Source organism: Triturus cristatus, chromosome 12 (genome assembly GCF_964204655.1).
Source record: "Triturus cristatus chromosome 12, aTriCri1.1, whole genome shotgun sequence".
Taxonomy (NCBI): Eukaryota; Metazoa; Chordata; class Amphibia; order Caudata; family Salamandridae; genus Triturus; species Triturus cristatus.
The window spans coordinates 515,118,622-515,139,477 of record NC_140595.1 but is presented as its reverse complement, the minus strand read 5'-3'; the positions used below and the strand labels follow the sequence as shown (position 1 = coordinate 515,139,477).

General features: G+C 49.7%; 1 protein-coding gene across 7 annotated transcripts in view; it reads right to left on the bottom strand.

Annotated features, from left to right (window-relative positions):
- Window positions 1-20,856, bottom strand: part of CHD9 (chromodomain helicase DNA binding protein 9) — a 1,905,864-nt gene that overhangs the window by 558,599 nt on the left and 1,326,409 nt on the right. For all 7 annotated transcript variants that reach the window (XM_085637757.1, XM_085637759.1, XM_085637761.1 and 4 more), the window contains 2 exons: window positions 10,662-10,881; window positions 9,841-10,040 (listed from right to left, as the gene is read on the bottom strand). In XM_085637757.1, coding sequence (XP_085493883.1) covers window positions 9,841-10,040; window positions 10,662-10,881 — 420 coding nt within the window. The remainder of the gene's footprint in view (window positions 1-9,840; window positions 10,041-10,661; window positions 10,882-20,856) is intronic.

Genomic DNA, 20,856 nt, shown 5'->3' with positions numbered 1-20,856 from the left:
CTTCCATCTGATAGAGACATCTTGCCACAGATTCCTTAACTTAGAATAGATACCAAAGCCATACCCCATAGAAGGAGGGTCTGAGAAACAACCACCAAGTTCGAGGAGAACATATTCATCAACTGCTGACGAAATACGGTGGAAACCTCAATGCCAGGACAACGGACATCAGACCCATGACCCACCTTAAGGAGCATGAACAAGGGACGGTAAAGACACCAAATCCGATGAGGGACGGTGTGAGACCTCTGTCGCCCAGAAACAGACGAAAGGAAAACAGAACTAGAAGTTCTGTGCTAACATAAGAAACCATGCAGTGAGACCTTCAAAGAAGGATCCCAGCACCGGTCCCTATAATCCAAGAGGAATGAAGTTCCAAGGGTCAAAACAACATGACAACGGTAGAGCATACCGCCTGAACACATACCACAGTGGAAGCCACGAGAAACAGGGGACAGTCAGAGACTGTCCACCCAAGAACAGGAGCCGCAGCAGGAGGCCCGTGGGTGTAAGAAAAAACACCGTAATGTGTACCCCCTAGGACATGTGACAACAGTGGAAGGGCCAAACCAAGAGCCTAGTGCCAACAGAGACAGAGGAGCCACAAATGAGCAAAAGCTCAGGAGGTAGGCATGCAGCCAAACAAAGTAAAAGGCAGCACAGGGAGTGGAGAACCTGCAAAGCTATGAATACATAGAGGGCACTATCCCGAAGGAAGAGTAAGCAAGAATATCTGACACTAAGGCAAAAAGACTTAGTAGGCAAGCGCCCAAGCGGCGTGTAGAATCCACTATATACACAGAAAGAGACAGGAATGTCGCCACACGTACATGGAGTGACGAAATCCTAATTAGGGGAGTCATGCAAGCGGCACCAGTGTGCTGCATAACAGGTAAGAATGCAGCAAAGGGGGCAGGAGCCTAGCGTGCAACCAAGATGGCCGCATAGGCTTAAGGCTCTCGAGGGCCTCCGCAACCTCCCACGCATATCCTGACTAAATCCTGGTAAGTTTGACGGGCTTTTGCTGATGCATTCGCGCTGAGGTGTCACCCGTTTTCCGAATTCTGATCGGACGCCGGGAACCCGAATGGTTGCCTTCCGAAGTTTGCGGCCTGCTGGTGCCTAGGTCCCGGTCCCGAGTTGGTGAGGTGCCCGGGTACGAAGTGAACAACAGCGGCATGCAGGGCTTGACCTGCCCCGTACCCCGCACTTTCACTTTCGTTTTCAAGTCTGCTGTTTGAGATCAGCTGAGGGACCCTGGTGTTTCAGAGGAACGCGGACAACGGAGTGTCTGGCCCGATCTTCGGACTATCCACGGACGTCCTGCCTGCGATCGCAGTGTCCGCTTAACTTAGCCAACGGGTCCCTGTCCCTGGCGCTGGCGGGTGCCAACCTTGGTGGCCTCCGGACGATGGCGGCGAGACTCGAAGGGGACAAGTCAACCCGGAGGGGATCCTATGCTCAGGCCAACAACATGGACCGTTACACGCAGCTAAAGGGATCCCCCGCTGGCCTGCATAAATCGCCTGAGTGGTCTAAAGAGCTGGCGGGCCCGGCGTCGGAGTTTACCCTGCAGGACGTTATGGGCGCCATTGAGGAGATGAAGGCTGCTGTGGGTCAGCGATTTGATACCCTGGCACATAAGTTGGACGCGGTACTGATCGATGTAAATTTGGTCAGGGCAGATCTGTCCAAAACCAACGAGCGGGTCGACTCCTTGTCACAAGCGGCGTCGAGCCTAACTGTGGACGTGGCCGCCCTGCAGACGGAGGTCCGTCGGTTGCGGCTAGCCAGTGACCAGACTGATCGTCGACTTGAGGATTCGGAAAGCAGGGCTAGACGGAACAATGTCCGTATCATCGGAGTGCCGGAAAGATCGGAGGAATCTGCTGCTGATCTTTTTGTGGAGGATCTGGTGATCAACCGTCTCGCGCCCAAGGGATTGAGCAAGTTCTTTGCGGTGGAGCGGGCCCACAGGATTCCGGGTGGTGCGCCCAAAGTGGGTGCTCCCCCGCGGCCTATAATCGCTCGACTTTTTAACTTTCGGGATAGAGATGCTATCCTTCAGGCGTCGCGGGTGGCTGGGCCGCTGAAGTTTGAGAACTCCAACGTCAGGTTTTATCCGGACTTCACGCAAGCGGTCCAGAAACAGCGGCTGGGATTTTTGGGTGTCAAGCGGCGCCTGAGGGACATGGAGCTGAAATACGCGATGTTATTACCTGCGAGGTTGCGGGTTGAGTTCCAGGGTCGTTCCCACTTTTTTGACCGACCGGAGGCGGTTGGTGACTGGTTGGATGCCCTACCGTGGGGACAGGATCGAGACGATCGGGCGGAGGAGAGCGGACGGGATGTGGTGGAGCAGGACTAGAACTTGGTTCCTGGCGATGGACTAGATTAACTATTCATTGCACCTTGGCTCAATTACACTCTAATCCGGCACATCATGCCCTTCAAATGTCTGGGGGTTGCGGGGTGCTTTTTGGGGTCCTTTCCTCCTTCTGGGGTTCTTTTGTGGTACATGTTAGGGCGACAGGCACACTGCAAGTTGGGGGGGCTGTTTGGGCTCAAGCAGGGGTGCAGGGAGGGGGGGAGTTGTGGTTTTGGGTCTGTGGGGGAGGGGGGTTGTTGGGGATGGTTGTTGTTTTTTCGTTTCGCAGGGCAATGTGAAGTTGTTTGGGTTGTGCTCTCTGGGATGTGGGATTCATGTGCGGGAGTGGAATGGGGGATAGGGGATTGCGAATCCTTTCGTGGAATGTGAATGGTCTGGGGGACAGGATCAAGCGCGGGGTGGTGTTACAGTTCTTGAAGCGGCTCTCGCCCGACATCGTTTTCCTGCAGGAGACACATTTGGTTGGGAACTCCTTCCAGGCCCTAAATAGGAGGGGCTATCGCCTGGCCGCTCACTCTGGCTTCACTTCTGGCTCTAGGGGAGTGGGCATCTTAGTTAGGGCCTCCCTCCCACTGGCAGTGGACGAGGTGCTTCACGATGATAGGGGGCGATATGTGGCACTGGTGGGAAGATGGGAGGGTAGAACCATCTCACTGGTGGCTGTGTATGTGCCCCCGGGGTTGCAGACGACTACATTTGCTGACTTGGGGCGTTTGGTTCTGGGGCTTCCTGGGGGGGCTAAGGCCTGGTTGGGGAGTTTTTTGGACACTTTGGGATTGGTAGATTGCTGGAGAATGATGCACCCGGGACAAGCGCAGTATACCTTTCACTCGGGGGCCCATGGGAGTCTCTCGAGACTCGACTACATGCTCATGCCGGCGACCCAAGCGGGGATGATCGGGGAGGTGCGTCACGTAGCCAGAGGTATTTCTGACCATTCCCCTATATGGTTGCAACTGAGGGTTGACCCTGGCACAGAGGGAAGAGTGGCACCTATTGGCCCCTGGTATCTTCGTAACCCTAAGATCCGCGCGGAGTTGGTCAAGTCCACTGATCACTACTTCACTGATAATGTGGGGTCGGTATCGTCGGCCCTCTCCCTATGGGAGGCTTATAAGGTGGTGGTCAGGGGGCAGGCCTTGTCTCTTATCTCCCATACTAAGAGGTGCGAGAGAGCTGAGGTGGTTCGCCTGGAGACTGGAATAGCTGAAATGGAGGAGGACTTGGAGCGTGGAGTTACTGATGAGAAATTGCATGTTCTCAGCCTCAAACAGTCAGATTATAGAGCGCTAGTCACGGAAGCTGCTAAAGGGATGTATAGAGAACAGCAAGGGCGTCTGTATGACGTGGGGGATAAGGCCGGGAAGTTGATTGCTTGGTTGGATAAGAAGGAGAGAGTGAGCAGGGTGGTGCCCGTTGTGGAGAGAATGGATGGAGTTCGTGTGACTGACCCTGTTGAGATTGTCGACTGCTTCGCGGATCACTTCCGCGGGGTATACTCTCCGGTTTCCGTGCGTTCGGAGGAGGATTCTCATCTGTTGCTTCGAGACATCGCACTGCCAACCTTATCGGAGGCGGACGCAACATTGATGGAGGCGAAGTTGTCGTCAGATGAGATTGCTTTGGCCATTCGCTCGATTGCGTCTGGTAAGGCGGGTGGTCCTAATGGTCTTCCCATTGAACTATATAAGTTACGTCCTGATAAGATAGCGCCGTATCTTCGTGACATGTTTTCGGCGGCACGTGCGGCGGGCTTACTTCCCCCTGATCAACGCCTCGCCACCATAGTGGTGATACACAAAGATGGGAAGCCGCGAGACCGCTGCGCCTCCTATAGGCCCATTTCGCTGTTGAACGCAGAACCCAAAATTCTGGCTAAGGTGTTGGCTAACCGACTGGTTCGGGTCGCGGGCGACTTGATTCATCAGGATCAGTCCGGTTTTATACCCCATCGGAATACCGCCCTAAATTTGAGGTGGTTACACGGTGTGCTGGCTAGAGCAGAGTTTATACGGGAGCCGGCCATCTTGGCATCTCTAGATGCTACTATGGCGTTCGACACTTTGGAGTGGCCATATATTTGGGCCGTTTTGGCGAAATTTGGATTTGGCCCTGAGTTTATTGGTTGGGTAAAATTGTTATACGCTGACCCACGGGCTCAGGTGGTGGTGAATGGGAGGGTGTCGGCTCCCTTCGCACTGGGGAGGGGTACGCGACAGGGATGTCCGCTATCACCCCTTCTCTTTGCGCTTTCTTTGGAGCCTCTCGCCGCCTGGCTGCGTTGGGAGCCGTCGTTGCGAGGCATTAGATGGACGCCGGAATTCGAAGACCGTGTCTCCCTTTACGCGGATGACATCCTTCTATATCTCACTTCCCCCCGGCAGTCACTAATGGTATTGGTGGACGTGTTGACTTCCTTTGGCCGCAACTCCGGCCTGGTTATCAACTGGGCCAAATCGTGCGTCTACGTCCTCTCCGGGGAAGCCCCCCCTGCTGCCGCAAGACTGCCCTGTTCAGGTTGCTACCCTGGGGTTCAAATATTTGGTAATCTTTATCTCACTGGATCCTGCGGTCCGCTAGGAGCGAAACCTTCTCCCTCCCCTCCAGCGGCTGAAGGCCGACGTCGCAAGATGGCGACGACTTCCGCTTTCACCGCTTGGACGGGCGGCATTGTTCAAAATGATGTCGCTGCCTCGCTTTTTGTACGCCTTGCAAAATACTCTGGATGTCGTACCGGCCCGCTATTTCCGGGAGGTTGAGGGTCTCCAGCGTCAACTGTTTTGGGACGGGCGGCCGCGGATTGCTCTCGCCAAGTTAATGCTTCCTTGGTACGATGGGGGGGTTGCACTCCCTGATATCAAACGATACTATTGGGCGTCTCAGTTGGCGGCTGTGAACCACGGGATATATGGTCCTGCCTTAAACCCGGCGTTCGAGATGGATAAATTCCTGCTTCCAGGTGGGGATTATAATAGGGCGCTGTACTCGGTGACCCCGGACACGCGGCTGACGGGACCCACGCGGGTGGCGGTGCGTGTGTGGCACGCGGCGAATGCTGCGATGGGGTGGAGGGATCGCTTGACTCGGGCGACACCGCTGTATGCCTCTGGGCGGTTGGGCTGTTTGTGGAGATCGAAAGGCTTTGAGAAATGGGACATGATTGGTATATGTAAGGTGGGTGATCTTTGGGTGAAGGGAGCTTTCAAAACGTTTGAAATGCTTAAACAGGAATATAAATTGAACGATAAAGAGTATTTCCGATATGCTCAAGTCCACCATGCGCTGTGTTCGGTTTTTCCGGACGCTGCTGCCATCCCCGAGTATTCTCCACTGGAGGATAGAGTGTTGGATGGCTATGTGCCCGACAGCACTATTTCTTTGATTTACAAGAAACTCATCAACGATCGCGCGGACTTGCTGCTCCGTCTGAGAGAGGCATGGACAGGCAATGGCTTAGAGCTGGATGATGAGGACTGGGTGTCGGCGGTGGCCTCCCCGAAGGAGGTGGCGATCCCGGCCCGCCTCCGGTTTGTACAGCTGAAGATCCTCCATAGAGTGTATGTCACAGGGCCCGGTTTGCTGCGTATGGGTTATTCGATGGATGGATTGTGTAAGCGTGGATGTGGCCTGCCGGGCACGTTCCTTCATATATTGTGGGAATGTCCGGAGATTGTGCGATTCTGGAACGGTCTCCATACTGTACTGGAGGGGGTCACGCACGTGGCCCTGTTGCCAGAGGCTAGGAGGTGTTTGTTGAATGTCTGGGAACCGAATGATTGCAATGCGGCACAGACGCAGTGGGTGACCTTGGGGTATATGGTGGCTAAGCGTAACATTGCACAGCTATGGGGCTCCCCGAGGCCGCCCACGGTTGATGTATGGAAGGAGAATATGGACTGGTGTATGTTTAGGGAAAAGACAGTGTATGTGGCGAGAGGTAAGCCAGGGAAATGGAGTAGGGTATGGGGTCCGTGGAATTTATATCGAGGCCGTATCTGCGCCCCGCCTTTGCCGTTAGAGGTCGATATTGCTTTGACCCCCTAGCTGCGCATTCTGCGGGAGTGTGTAATGTGTGTTCCATGCTTTGTTTTCCCATTGCCCCCCTTCACCGCTTCTGGACCAGAATCGTTTTGGACACTGTATGTTGTTCCCCGTCCTGGGAAGAGCACGCTGCTATCTCGGACTCTCATTGCTTTGAGTGTGTGTTATGTTTATTAAAAAATGAAACCGTTGTCTTAAACCGCTCCTGGCCTATGGCCATGGTCTGTTATAGGTGCTTACGGACTGCCGGGTACTTTGCCGCTGGTTCATTTGAATGTATGGCGTTACACTGCGGGCCCTCGGGCTCTATAGCGGCCGGCCCTGGTGGTTGTAGGCCCTTGTATGTCTTTTATTGTGTGCTAACGGTTTCTAATCAAATAAAATTCCCAAAAAAAAGAATGCAGCAAAAACAAGAGGTCCCACGGGGGGAAGAATCCTGGTCTCCTGTGAGACAGGTGGAAACCTAGACCACAAGACTACACATAAAGGATTGAGAGAAGGCACAGACAGAAACCGGGCGCCAAAAGTCTACACCGCCAAAGACCGACAGCATCTACCAAAATGGAGAACGTTGAGAAGAATCACACACAGTAATGCCACCTAAGGAAGCACCTGTGCCAGAATGGGAGTAAAAACTCACACCCAGAAAAACATCAGGGGCGGAGCAAAGATCCAGTGGCAGAAAGGCGTAGACAAGAGCCACTCATTGAGAACTAAGAATATGCACAGGACAGGAAGGGACAAACCAGACCCCGTGTCCTGCTAGAAACAAGGAACCGGAGACCGTGCCAGGGAAAGTGCCATCGTGCAGCTACGCGTGGCGGCGTACGGCAACCGACTTGGCCATAGCACGACTCACAGAGTTCGTGGTGTCCATGGCAGACCGAATTGAAAAGCATGCAACATCACGGCCATCACTGATTAGGCGGACCAGATCGGCACAAGAATTCTCCGATATGGAGTGGATAGGCCGTTCAACAGCGTCCCAAAGGGCAACCGTAGCCCGAGCAAATACACACGTGTTGAGAGACCGGAGTCCCTAGCTGGCGGATGCAAACACATCGCGGCCAAATGACTCCAACCACTGAGACTCCAGAGTGGGAGGATGCAACGGAACAGGAGTGACAGAGCTGCCTGAAGCACAAGTCCTCCAACTCCAAGATGGAGGGCAAACAGGTGGGATCATTGGGAGCTGGCCTATGGCTATGTGCCACGGCACGATCCACGGGGTCCCCCAGGGAGAGCCTTGCCCAAGTTCCGAGAAGGATGTCAAACAATGACTTCGCAATAGGTAACAATGGTTCCATGTTCCCCGCGCCCTGGTGGAGAATATCCAGCAAAGGCTCTGAAGGACAAGAGGAGTGTGGCCGGCGTCAGCGATCTCCGAAGAGGCCCAACTCGCCGAGTCGGCGAACAACGAAAAGGCCTCGACTCCTCGAGTCGAGCCGGCGTCTGCGACCTCCGAAAAGGCCTCGACTCCTTGAGTCGAGCCGGCGTCTGCGAATCCGAAGAGGCCTCGACCCTTCGAGTCGAGCCGGCGACCTCCGAAAAGGCCTCGACCCTTCGAGTCGAGCCGGCGACCTCCGAAAAGGCCTCGACCGCTCGGAGTCGGACCGGCATTGACTCACCATTCCCAGAGGTAGAACCTGCGGGGAGAGAATACGCTGAAGAGGTGTCGTGCACCGCGCCGCAGCCACCTCCAGCAATGCCGCAGGGAGCCTCGGAAGGCTGTGTAACGGCTAGACGTCGTGGGATGCCCCTCGGGCCGTGTCCCGATGTTGCGGCGACTCTGGTGTCAGAGTCAGGGCACTCGGTTGGAGCAGAGGGTAAACCCGCCGGCGGTGTCCCAACCTGAGTCCCTACCCCCCCTGTGGGGCCCGGAGGCACGCCAGGGAGGGGGAGCAATGCTTACCTGAGGTAGGCGAAAGACGGCCGCGTGGACGACTCTGCTGGAGAAGGAGACCTGCGTCGCGAGGGGTCCGTGCAGGACATCCGGCAGACAGCAGCTTCATGCGGCGTTCCCGCAGTGACTGCGGCAGCAGCTGGCGGCAAACGTCACACTCCACAGTCATGGTGCTGTCCTAAGCACCATATACAGATTTTGTGAGGGCCCGTCGCTGACATCCGTCACGAGCAGGACTGGCACGGTTGAAGGCCACAAGGGCATCGAGAACACTACTCCTGGACGCAAAAGGCATCGAAAAGGCCTGTAACAAACAATAACCGGCCCGAGGTATTACTTTCCCGGATCCGCGTTAGGACGCGGAAAAGTAGAAAACTGACGTCAGCACTCCGGGAGTGGCTTATATGGCTCCATTGACGTCACTTCCGTAAACGACATCAGGACGGAGCAGGCGACTGCACCTCGCGGCGTGCAGGGGTATTGCTGGGGAAAAAAGATTTTCCGGATCAAGTCTGACGCCTGAGGAGATATTCTAAGTAAAGGAATCTGCAGCTAGATGTCTCTATCAGATACAACAAACTCAACATTGACTCATTTTGAAGTGCTCTGAGACTTCATAGTTATATAGCATTTGACTTGTTCCAGCAGCGGGAGACATGGTGGCTCTTCCTCCTTCTGGATCACCGGATAATTGATAGCCTTCTCAGAAAGAGATATTTGGAACCTATTTCATCACAATAGTGTGGGTGCTTTTATACCCAGCCACCAACCCTGGTTATCATAATTTATTTTTAGTTTTTTACCAAAGACTGGGCTGGATAATCCATAGAAGGTGGAATGTGACTACATTTTCTGCAGGCGGTATACAAAAAACTGTTTAGCCTCTCATTCTTCAATAAAGGCAGTATTAGGGCACACTTGTCACAGCCATTTGCATCATGACAAACTCCAAGCTATCACATGTAAGTTACATTCAAGTCTGGCCAAAGTATTGGTCTTTTACATGGCCCACAAGGCTTGAACTCCAAAATTTCAGAGATTATACTTCTGTGACTGAACTCAGGCCCGAATCTCATTATAAAAAGGAAAATATATTCAGAATGAAGATTAGCACGGGGCTTGTGATACCAGCATCTCTAGGGATCGGAAAAACTCAGACTCACTGGCAGTACCTTTTTAAAGTAATTTCTAGTGAAGATGTCAGAGTCAGTAGTTACATGTGTGTCAGTTAGGAGAACTGATGTAACATCTTCCAGATCCAGCATAACATCTGTGAAACTTTAAAGATTAAAAGACGTCACCATTAGAAACAACAAAATATGTTCCATGACCTTTGACTAATTAGATTGAGTTTCTCAACTCAATGCTCTACTACATAAAGTTTTCAATTTTTATTAAAAAGACAAAAGCTTATGGAAATATTCACAATGAATTACGAATTGAGTTTGCAAAATTAAAGGGAGTTGCCTTAGGAGTAATAAAATAAAAGAAATAGTAAGTTACACACCTTTTGAGGGCAATCGACAGACCTGCCTGCACATAGCCATGAAAGCATACAAGTACTTCTCTAAACTTTCATCTGTTTTTTTATGGAGTCGAGCCATAGCTCTGAATTTGGTCCAATCAAACCGCCCCCTTCCAGGATCAAACACAACTCCAAAAGTGGACACCACTCTGTAGAAATCAGCTTCCTCTCTCCTTGTCCATCTAAAGAAAAAATACAATATACACATCTGAGAGATGTCATACATTAAACTTATATTAGTCTTGTTGAGAATTACATACATTAAAAACCTAACCAACTCCTTCTCTAGCTAAGTAGGCTTAACACATTTACACTTCAAAGAGTTACAGACAATGAGGTTATTATCTGAAGATCATTCCAACTGAAACTGTATGTTAAAAAACAGTCATTAAAAATTGTTTGTTTTTGAGGTGAGGTTTCTTTGTTTTCACCCTATTTCATGGCAAATCCAGAAATAAAACATACTTTTTAAAAACAAAATATGGTTTAAGCTACTTTGCATTTTGACCACATATTCCTCTTGTGACCAGATACTGTCCAAAGGGATACACAATCAGTTCATCCAAAAGCAAAATGATGTAGTTTAAGGTCTTCTGTTTTTTCATATTCAATAGTGGGAATCTGCTCATATTTCCTATAATTGTATCAAACTATTGAGTGGATCAGTTTTCATCTGCCTCCTATGGTGGCTAAACCTTAACAGCGAGGGTGTAGGGAAAACGATGCAAGGTTGCTGTCGTTCAGCATAACTTGCATGATACTCTGAATCTTCAAAAGCAAAGTAAGCCAATGGCAGTACATACCTTTGCTGCCTTTCAAGCTTAGCCACCATTTTGGGATTTAGAACTGTTTCTTCACATGGAGTTTGTGTCACACTAGCTTGGAGGGAGAATGCTTGCTGGATCTGTTTGACCTGCCTGTTCTTGCTGTTACGCTGATAAGCAGTTATCAGTCGCCTCAAGCGCGTGGTCAAAGCAGACTGAGTTGGCCAACACGTCTTGTCCCCTTCAATCCCTTGACAATCTGTAATAAAGCAATAAACAAAAGCTTTATTTATATATTCTTACCAAATATCAAAGAAAAGTTAGTTATTTACGTTCACTTAGTAATATTCTGAATGACAGTCTTCCTCGAGGCCTCAGACTGGTGCGGAACAAAAGCTTTTTGCTTTCCTGTGACACCAGGTGGAACCATGCAGCTCCAGCTGCAACTTTACCAGCCAGACATGACATCAACAGTTCTAAAAGGGACCAAACAGTGAACTGAGGTCCGTTCCAGATAATTATTCCATGAACCAGTAAACTGCATCACAACGATTCCAGAAAGCATCAACAACAGAGACAAATAAGTTACTTACCTTCAGAAACAATCTTTCTGGTAGGTACACTAACTGCAGGTTTCTCAGCTTGGGGATTCTTTTTAGGTATCAGACTTAATCCAGAAACGTTTCAGTAGTACTTCGGAGCACCGGTAGGTGGCGTTGGGCAGCTCCATGTCAACATCACTTCACTGCAGAAGTGACGTGGAGAACTGTATGAGTGTCATCCATGCATGTGGACTTCAGTTTCTTTCTAGGCAGTTCACGCCCTCAGACCCACAGCCCTTTGGCAAACTGGTATGTCTAGTGTGCAGATCTCTAGATTGGGACCTTTTTTAGATGAAAACTAGTCCAATTCACATAATGGGGAGGTGGGAGGGTTGTTGAGGAATCGGAGGCTAGATAGAATATTTAATAGGCAAATTGTCACCGAGGGTAAGTAAGTTGTTCTTCTGATGGATACTTTGAACTGCAGATTACTCACCTTGTGAATAGATGCTAAAGCAGTACCTCCAAAGGTGGTAGGTCTGTGAACTCATTCAGACCAAAAAGGCCTGCAGTACTGAATGAGCAAAAAGCCTCTCTCAACAGACTGGACTGGTGAGGCTGTAGTGCGTTGTGAAAAGGTGCACCGAAGCCCACATGGATGCCTGACAGATGTCCAAGACAAGGTGTGAGAAGTTGGCCTGATGTATGATGTCACTAGTTCTAGTGTACACCTTATATCAGTCCAAATACCCTTATGGTGATTGGTTGTAAAGTCAACCTTATAGACCAGCTATCCTAGTGGTAGCATGGACAAGAGCAGTCTTAGGCTAAACTCTGAATGGCATGTGAAGCCAGCTGTGATACCATATATAATCCCTTGAATACCAAATGAAAGGACACCACAACAGATATATATATAAAATAAAGTGTATTTATTCTAAGCAAACCCTCAGCACTCTTTATGAGATTAGAGGCAAGTACAACACAGTCTTATTTATGCATACATTAAGTCACACAGGTAAGTAATACAGTTAGGCCCTAGGGGCCACGCAAACCATATACTAAGTAAGTGGTATAAGAACCACTGTCACGGAAATAGAATAGGCCTAGGCCTAGGGAATCGCTGGGGCTACACTACACTAGCGTTAGTTAGGAAGTGGGAGGCCCACGGGATTCGTGTGCAGAGTGGAAACACTCACGCGTAATGCGTAAAAGTCAATAGCAATAGTACAGTTTAGAAAACGGTAGATTTAGGACACTTCCGGAGTAGCTAGGAAGTTGAGACTTGAAAACTAGACACTAGGATAGTCACTATCCTGATGAGCACCGGAGTACCCAAGTTACCTAGCCCACAGGCTGCGGGTGCATAGGGGTGAAGATGCGTCGTTTTCGTCGTCGACTCCTATGGATGCCTGAAGAAAGATGCTGACAGGCAGTCAGTGAAGAGTGTCCGGTGGATCCCAAGGCTGGGATCAAGAAGAGAGGAAACCTGCAAGCAGAAGGGACAGAGTCAAGGTCACTAGCCAGTGACCACGTGGAACCAGGAAGGAACCAGGCGCTGTCGTGAAGATTGCAGGTGAAGGTGAAGCTTGTCGCTGCAGCCAGGAGGACCAGGAAGCGTCGAGGACGACCAGGAGGCGAGCTGTCCCACGAAGGCTCTTGCTGTCGGCGGCGTCGAAGTTGGACTAGGACTCACCAAGCCTTGGCAAGCGGAACCCACGAAGAACGAAGGACTTGCTTCTGGTGCAGACCAGGAAGGTCTGGGGTGCTTCTTCTTTGCAGAGAAGCGGGAGCTAGTCTGGAGGAGCCAAACCAGCGCAGAAGATTTCAGGGTGCGTCGTCACAGAGGCCACTAGCCAGCGGGCAAGCAACCGGACAGACGCGGCAAGCAGGAAAATGCTGAAGGGCCCCACGCAGGACTCGTGGAGTGTGGGGGGCTGATCTTCGGTGCAGATGGTGCTTGGGGTTGGGGCTTCTCAATCCCCGGTGCACAACTTCGAGGGTACCTCAGAAGCTGCGCTGTAAGTTACTAGCCACTTTTTCCAGGTAGCCGGTCCCACGTCGCTCGTCGCCTCCACGGATCTCAGCTCTGCTGCAGATGTGGATGAGGGTCGGAGAAGTCTGGAAGTCAAGGCTCTGGTCGGGCTCTGCAGTCGGTTCCTCGTAGAACGGTCGCAAAGCAAAGGGTAGTCTCTTGATGGTGCCTGTTTGCACAGGGTAGCCACTCCTTGGCTACAAGGGAGATTCTTCAGTCTTCTTCTTTCGTCGAATGTCGAAGGTCCAGAGTTTCTGTTCAGTTTTGCAGGTTCAGGATAATCTAAAGTCTTGAGGCCCAACTCCCACTCTTATACTAATCTGGGGGGCTGGGATACCTGCTAGGTCACGCCTTATGGGTGGGACCTGGGAGGGGGTGGTTACACCCACTTCCCTTTGTCCAGTTTCGGCCCAGAGCTGGGGCTGGAGTGCCCCAGCGCCGGTTTGAACTGGACTATGCAAGGAACACCTTGTGTGCCCCAGGCATGTCTCATTCCTTTCAGCCCACCCTGCCCCAATACACTAAAAAGGCTGTCTGGGGAGGTGCTAGCACCTCCCCAAGCAGGAAACCTATTGTCCAGGCCTCCCTGGCTGGGATCACTCCCAGCTGCAGGAGGTCAGACTTGTGTCGTGGCAGCAGCATCCATTTTGTGATGCTGAGGCTTTGGTCAGAGGCTAACAGTTGAAGTATGATTTTAACATGTCTTTCCCTCTAGAAGGGGGGAATAATATTCTCATGTCCAGAAATGGCATGGGGTATTATTCCCGAGTGTTAGACACCTTACACGACATGTTTCGATAAAGCCAAACCATAGTTACCATAACCGTCTGAGGTTATAAGGCACTTTAAGAGTATATGGTAGGCTATATCATAGAACAGCTATAAGGACAAGGTTCCGAAAGCTGCAGACAGGCTCAGCTCATGCTAGAGCACCATCTCACATGTTACCAAGCACTCTGCCTCCAGGATTGTCAAGGCCTGCCATAGGAGTGACTGATAGGTACACATGTGTCTATATGTAAGTTAGGTATAGGAATACTACACCTAAGCAAGGGGTGATTACACGACCTTGCCCCAGCTGAGTGATCAGCCAGTTGTGTCAAAATGGAAGGCCAGGCCAGGGGTGGCATAATACATGCTGCAGCCCCTGGTAGGCCTAGGGTACACCTATGCCCTGGGTACCTAGGGTACACTGTACAGGGGCCAATAAGGTGATCCTATCCAAATGGGTTATGCACCTAAAGTACATAGTATTAATTTAGAGAGAGAACAGCAGGGCTGTGGGTCTGATTAGCAGGCCCACAGCAACATCTAAGTCGAAAACCAGTAAAGCAAAAGCAAAAAGTGGGGGTGAACATAGAAAGCAGACCCTACTCTCCTACACAAGGACTCTGCATGCTAGTCAGTGACAGCATCTTTGACCCAGGTGGAATGAGCCCGTAAGCCTTCAGGAGGGAGCTCCCTAGCCAGTTCATGGCAGAACGTTTTGCATAAAACAATCCATCAGGCAATGTTCCATTTTTGCACTGATTTACCCTTCTTCACTCTGGAGAATACTACAAAGAGCTGCCGTTCCTTGGTATTATGGCTACAGAAACTCACTGCTCTTTTGGGGTCAAAATAAGAGAGTTCCTCTTCTTCCTTAGAGGGATATGGTGGAGCAATGAATGCCAGAAGAATGATAGCATTAAAGGAGTGACCACTTTCAGAGGAAAGGAAGCTTGGGTCCTTGAAGCCAACTTAGCTGAGAAGAAGGTGGTGCAGAACAAGTTACTTCCCTTCAGTAACGCCTTACCTGATAGAGACAGGATGTAGCCGCAGATTCCTTACCTTTGAATTCTTCGCAGGCGCCAGACTGGATCGGCAAACTATTGAGGGAGTGCCTCTGCAGGTCATTAGAGGGCGGTATGATACTCCGTAGTGAAGTCAACTACTGGATTTGACTTTGACGTAGTCCATATGTGCCTCCTCCCGATGCATGGACCTCAGTTTCTTCAGTGACTACATTCCACGCAAAAAAAAAATGAAGCCACTTACAGAAACTGGCCAAGGAAACAGTGTGCCAAGAAAGAGATCTCGGTCTCCGGAGGAATATCTTAACACCAAGCAGGATATGAAAGATAGGAATGAAAAAGATCACAGAGCGGGGAAGATGGGAGGGTTGGTGAGGAATCTGCAGCTAGATCCTATACGGCATTACAGAAAGTAAGTTGTTTATGTGATAAAGACATCTAGCCACAGATTCCTTACCTTTGAGTTTGATACCAAAGCAAAAACATCCCCGGAAGAGGGCCTGCTAACTGACTGGAGCAAAATCCCTGAATAAAACTAGCCAGTGTCTAAATGGAGCATAAGAAGACAGAAGAGGCTGGCTGCTCTAAGAAAGGATTAGGACAAATTGATCTGAAGCTCAAGAACTGTGGTAGGAACCACAGGTAGCAAAGGAAGAAAAAGCATGCACCTTTACTCCTGGCAGAGGAAGAGAATTGTGTCTGAAGACAATATACAACATGGATGCAAAATGAGTGCCCTGGCATGGCAGAAACTGAAACAAACTCTGCCGGAAGTAATGAAACTCAAGACAGAAGGCAACCCTATTGAGCCAAAGCTTCTCGCTACAGTAAAGCATTATCTTAGCCAAATTGTTTCGTAGAAACAGAAAGAGGGGAAACCAACAACCCATGCATACGGGAGAACATGGAACATATCTGAACAAGAAGTCGGTAAAGACAACAACAATTGTCTGGATGAAATAGTCATCATAGATAGAGGTAGCACCTCTGGAATCACCCATTACAATATAATTAGATATTATAGACAATGGGCAAGAACCCCAATATTATACAATGATGTCAAAGACCATAAAAGTGTCAGGCCGAATGACCCATGCACCTGGGAAGAAGCATACAACCAAAGAGGGAAAAGAAACATCCAATGACACAAGGAAACTAGAGAGACTGGAAACAAAAGTGCAGGCAGTATAAATCTATCAGAAGAAAATCCTGCAGAATAGTATGTACTGAGAGCGCAAAAGCCTTTAGTATACACCCGTACATGAAAGTAAAATCGACTTAACAGCTCCCAAATGGAGGTGAAGACCCAACAGAAGAAAAGAACTCTCAAGAAGAGAGATCACAAAATCAAAGGAGAACTGGTACAACTAACCATCAATGGGCTAGACGCATAAATATGTTCTGTATAAGGAAGAAAAAACCTTTAAAGACCCTTGCTAAAATAGTCAAACAATAGCCAGCATACAGAACAAGTAGGCTAAGGTGAGGGGCGATAGAATAAAGGGACGGACAGGTAGAGGACATGGCGTCAGCGGTGCGTGTGATAACAAGGGGGGACAAGGTAGGCCCCCAAAGCAAAAAGACGGACATCAGTCTGCAAGGATGAAGCAGCTGAAGAGACCAAGGGCAGCAGTACAAGAGAGCAGGCCCTTGAATTGCTGGACTCACAGGAGTCAGAGCAACTGCCACAACCTGAAAACAAACCAGTAGGAAAGAAGGTAAGGAAGAAAACATCGTCCCACTTCCACAAATGAAATGACATATATAAATTACTATATATAGTGCTGTATTACATTGGATTGTATAAAGCCCTGTTTATTATTTTATTAAAACAAACGAGCACCACAGGCACCCAAGAAAAGAGTGGCCTGTCCATCCCGTTTGGAATATCAACAGCAACACGCTAAAGCAGTGCAAGATGCACTGATAGGGTTACAAGACACCGCAGGAAGGAACTACACCATGCGTCCCAAAACACTGCTAGCGAAAGAAGAGCACGTCAGGAACACTGATTAACGCCATAAGAAAGCGGAAGGAATACTCCATGGAAGAAAGGAGCTGAACGAGAGAAACCCTAATAGGGTGTAAGTGCAAGGCGAAAAGGATTAGTTATTTACCTGTAATCCCAGTTCTCATCCAGGGGTATACTCATCAAAGTCAATCTATGAATAATCCCCGTCCACGTGCGGGATCCCGGAGCATATAGAAAATACATATATATATTATATATGCATATGTGAAAACATATACATGCAGCCTAAATTGTGTCAAACATGGCAAAAATGCTGAAAAGTACATAGGTTTGCATTGTAGTACCCCTAACCCATAAGGAAAAAAGGAAGCACTAAACCAATTGTCACACAACAATGCTTTATTGCCATAAAGCAAACTTGTAATTGCAGGTATTTGCCTGTAGGCTGCAGTAGAGTATCAAGAAAGTTTTCTTTGTTGACACCTTGCCTTTAAGGCATTAGAGTAGGGGGACCGTGCCTTTAAGATCTGCAGGAGACCCTCTGCTCCTATGATGCACCACAGGTGAAAGTTAGGTCAGTTCTTTTTAACGGTGCACACGCACCTGAGTAGATCTGCAATCAATAAACAATAACTTGAGAAGAATGCTCGTCCGGGGAGGTGGGTGGATCGCTTATGACTTTGATGAGTATACCCCTGGATGAGAACTAGGATTACAGGTAAGTAACTAATCCTTCTCATCCAGGGGATACTCATCAATAGTCATAATCTATGAATAGAGTAGCAAGCCCATACCCAAAATCTCGCGGACGAGCAATAAAGCATCTAGAACATGCAGTAACATCACATTCGCAGAGCAGTTATGCAAACAAATTCCTTAAAGAGGCCTGCCCCACCTGGGCGTCAGCCTGTGCGTCCGAATCTAGGCAATAATGGCATGTAAAGGTATGTATAGAGCGCCATGTAGCTGCTTTGCAAATTTCAGAAATGGGAACGTTGCGAAGGAGAGCTACAGTAGAAGCTTTCCCTCTAGTAGAGTGTGCTTTTGGTCTAACCTGCAGAACCTTGTGGGCCAGTTGATAAGACAAGGCTATGCAGGAAACAATCCATCTAGAAATAGACCTTTTGGAAGCAGCGAGCCCGGTATTTGTTGGACCGTAATTGACAAAGAGCCTGTCAGACTTTCTAAGCGAAAGGGTTTTTGCAAGATAAAATTTCAATACCCTCCGGAGATCTAGAGAATGAAAAAGTTCTCTCCGGGGGAGTGGTTGGCTGAGGAAAGAAAGTGGGCAGCGTGATAACCTGATTAATGTGGAAATCCGAGACCACCTTGGGCAGGAATCTCGGATGAGTACGTAGTACCACTCTATTGGCGTGCAAAACAGTGTAAGGTTCCTTGCAGCACAGGGCCTGAATCTCACTCACCCTGCGGGCAGAAGTGATGGCTACTAAGAAGGCAGCCTTCCAGGTCAGATGCTGCAAGGACGCCTTATGAATAGGTTCGAAAGGAGCCCCCATCAACTTGGAGAAAACGATTTTGAGCTCCCAGGGAGGAGAAGGAGACCTCACTGGTAGAAATACTTTAAGCCCTTCTAGGAAATCTTTGACTACCGGCAGCTGGAAGAATGAGGCCTGGGTAGTATATTGTCTATAAGCTGTGATAGCAGCTAAGTGGACTCTGATAGAAGTGTATTTTAAACCAGACTTTGCCAAGTGCAATAAGTAATGGAGAATAACCTGTTCTTGACCCTGGATTGGATCAAGAGCGTTATCTCTACATCAAATGTAGAACCTCTTCCACTTGAAGGCATAAGACTTCCTAGTGGAGGGCCTTTTTGCTTCTCGAAGAATGTTCATACAGTCCGCCGGAAGATCTAAATCTCCGTACTGGATGACTTCAGGAGCCATGCCGTCAAGCGAAGGGAGGGGAGGTTGGGATGGAACACTCTCCCCTGGTTCTTAGTCAGTAAGTTCGGCAGGCAAGGCAATCTCCGGTGTGGCACCTCTGACAGCTGGAGGAGATCCGGATACCACCACTGGCGGGGCCTCTCCGGAGCTATTAGGATCATCCTTGCTCTGGTCCTGTAGAATTTCTGTATGACCGCTGGAATGAGAGGGAGAGGAGGAAAGGCGTACAGCAATGTCTGCGACCAGCTGATCAAAAGTGCGTTCCCCCATGATCCCTGTTGGGGAAACCTTGAGGTGAAGACAGGGCATTTTTTTGCTGCAACTGCAAACAGGTCGATGTCCGGTACTCCCCACTGCCGGAAGATCTCTTGGGCGACGTCTTCGTTGAGCACCCAGCCATGTGCTTCTACGAAGTCTCTGCTGAAGCAGTCTGCCTGCACGTTCAGGGTTCCTGGCAGGTGTACAGCGATGATGAAAGACCTTTCGCCAGTAGCCACCGCCAAATGGACTGAACCTCCAGAGACAAGACTCGTGACTTGCTGCCTCCTTGCTTGTTCAGATAGAACATAGTTGTTGTACTGTCTGTCTGAATCTGAACATGGCTGGTTTGGATAGAAGGATACAGGGATTTGAGAGCCAGATGGACTGCTCGTAGCTCCAAAAAATTATGTGATAACTTCTTTCGGTATTGGACCAGAGACCTTGTACCTGAAGCTGGTCCATATGAGCACCCCAGCCCTGCATTGAGGCATCTGAGACCACGGTCTGTGTCGGAGGCGTCTGATGGAAGGGGACGCCTTGAAGCAGATGGGAGCGTTTCATCCACCATCTGGTGGCATCTCTGGTGGCTTGGTGGAGAAAAACAAGATCTTCCCAGCGACCGGACCTCTGCGACCACTGATCTTCTAGCGCTGGTTGTAGAGGTCGCATGTGAAGGCGTGCATTGGGTACAATATAATTGCACAAAGCCATCGACCCCAGAAATGAAGACACCTGCCTGGCTGTGGGGAATGCAGTGTCGAGAAGCGTGTGGCATTTCTGAAGCATGGATGATAACCTCTCCTCCGAAGGACACACGCTTGCCTTTGCGGAGTCCAGAGAGGCGCCCAGATAGTGTATCCGCTGAGTGGGATTGAGGACCGACTTTTTGTAGTTGATTTGTAATCCCAATGACTGTAGTAGATTGAGGCAGAACGAGAGATGGCTCTGGAGTAGAGCAGGAGTGGAACACTTCGGGAGCCAGTCGTCTAGATAGGGATAGACGAAGATCTTCCGCTTGGGGAGGAAGGCAGCTACCACCGCCATACACTTGGAGAATGTCCGTGGGGCAGATTTGAGGCCGAACGGCAGAACTCTGTACTGGTAGTGTTGACGAGAGATTTGAAACCTGAGGAATTTTCGATGTTTCACTGAGACAGGAATATGAAAATAGGCGTCCTGCAGGTCTATGGCACACATCCAGTCTCCCTGGTGAAGGTGCGGGAAGATTTGATGCAGGGCTAGCATTCTGAACTTTTCCTTCTTGACAAATCCGTTGAGCAGACGCAGGTCGAGGATGGGTCTGTACTCTTTGACTACTCCTCGCTTTTGAACTAGAAAATAACAGGAGTATACTCCTTGATTTCTTTGGAGGGGTGGTACTTCCTCTATGGCGTTCTTGGAGCGGAGAGTAGCTACTTCGTCCAGTAAAAGCCGATTTTGAATTTGAGGAAGGTGCTGCCACTGTAGGGTTACTTGTAGAGGGGGAGACTTGAACCTCAGCAAGTAGCCATGCTGTACAATATTCAGTACCCATTTGTCTCTTGTAATGGCTTCAAACTCTTCCAGGTGAAAACTGATACTTCCTCCTACCGGAGTGGCGAACGGGCGCGGAGGAAGTAAGGCCTCATTGCTTGGAAGGCTGCTTGGTGGAGGACTGTTGCTGTTTGGAGTTTCCTCTCCCATGACCCCTTTGTTGGAATTGGGGTCTCTGTTGGTTCTGAGAG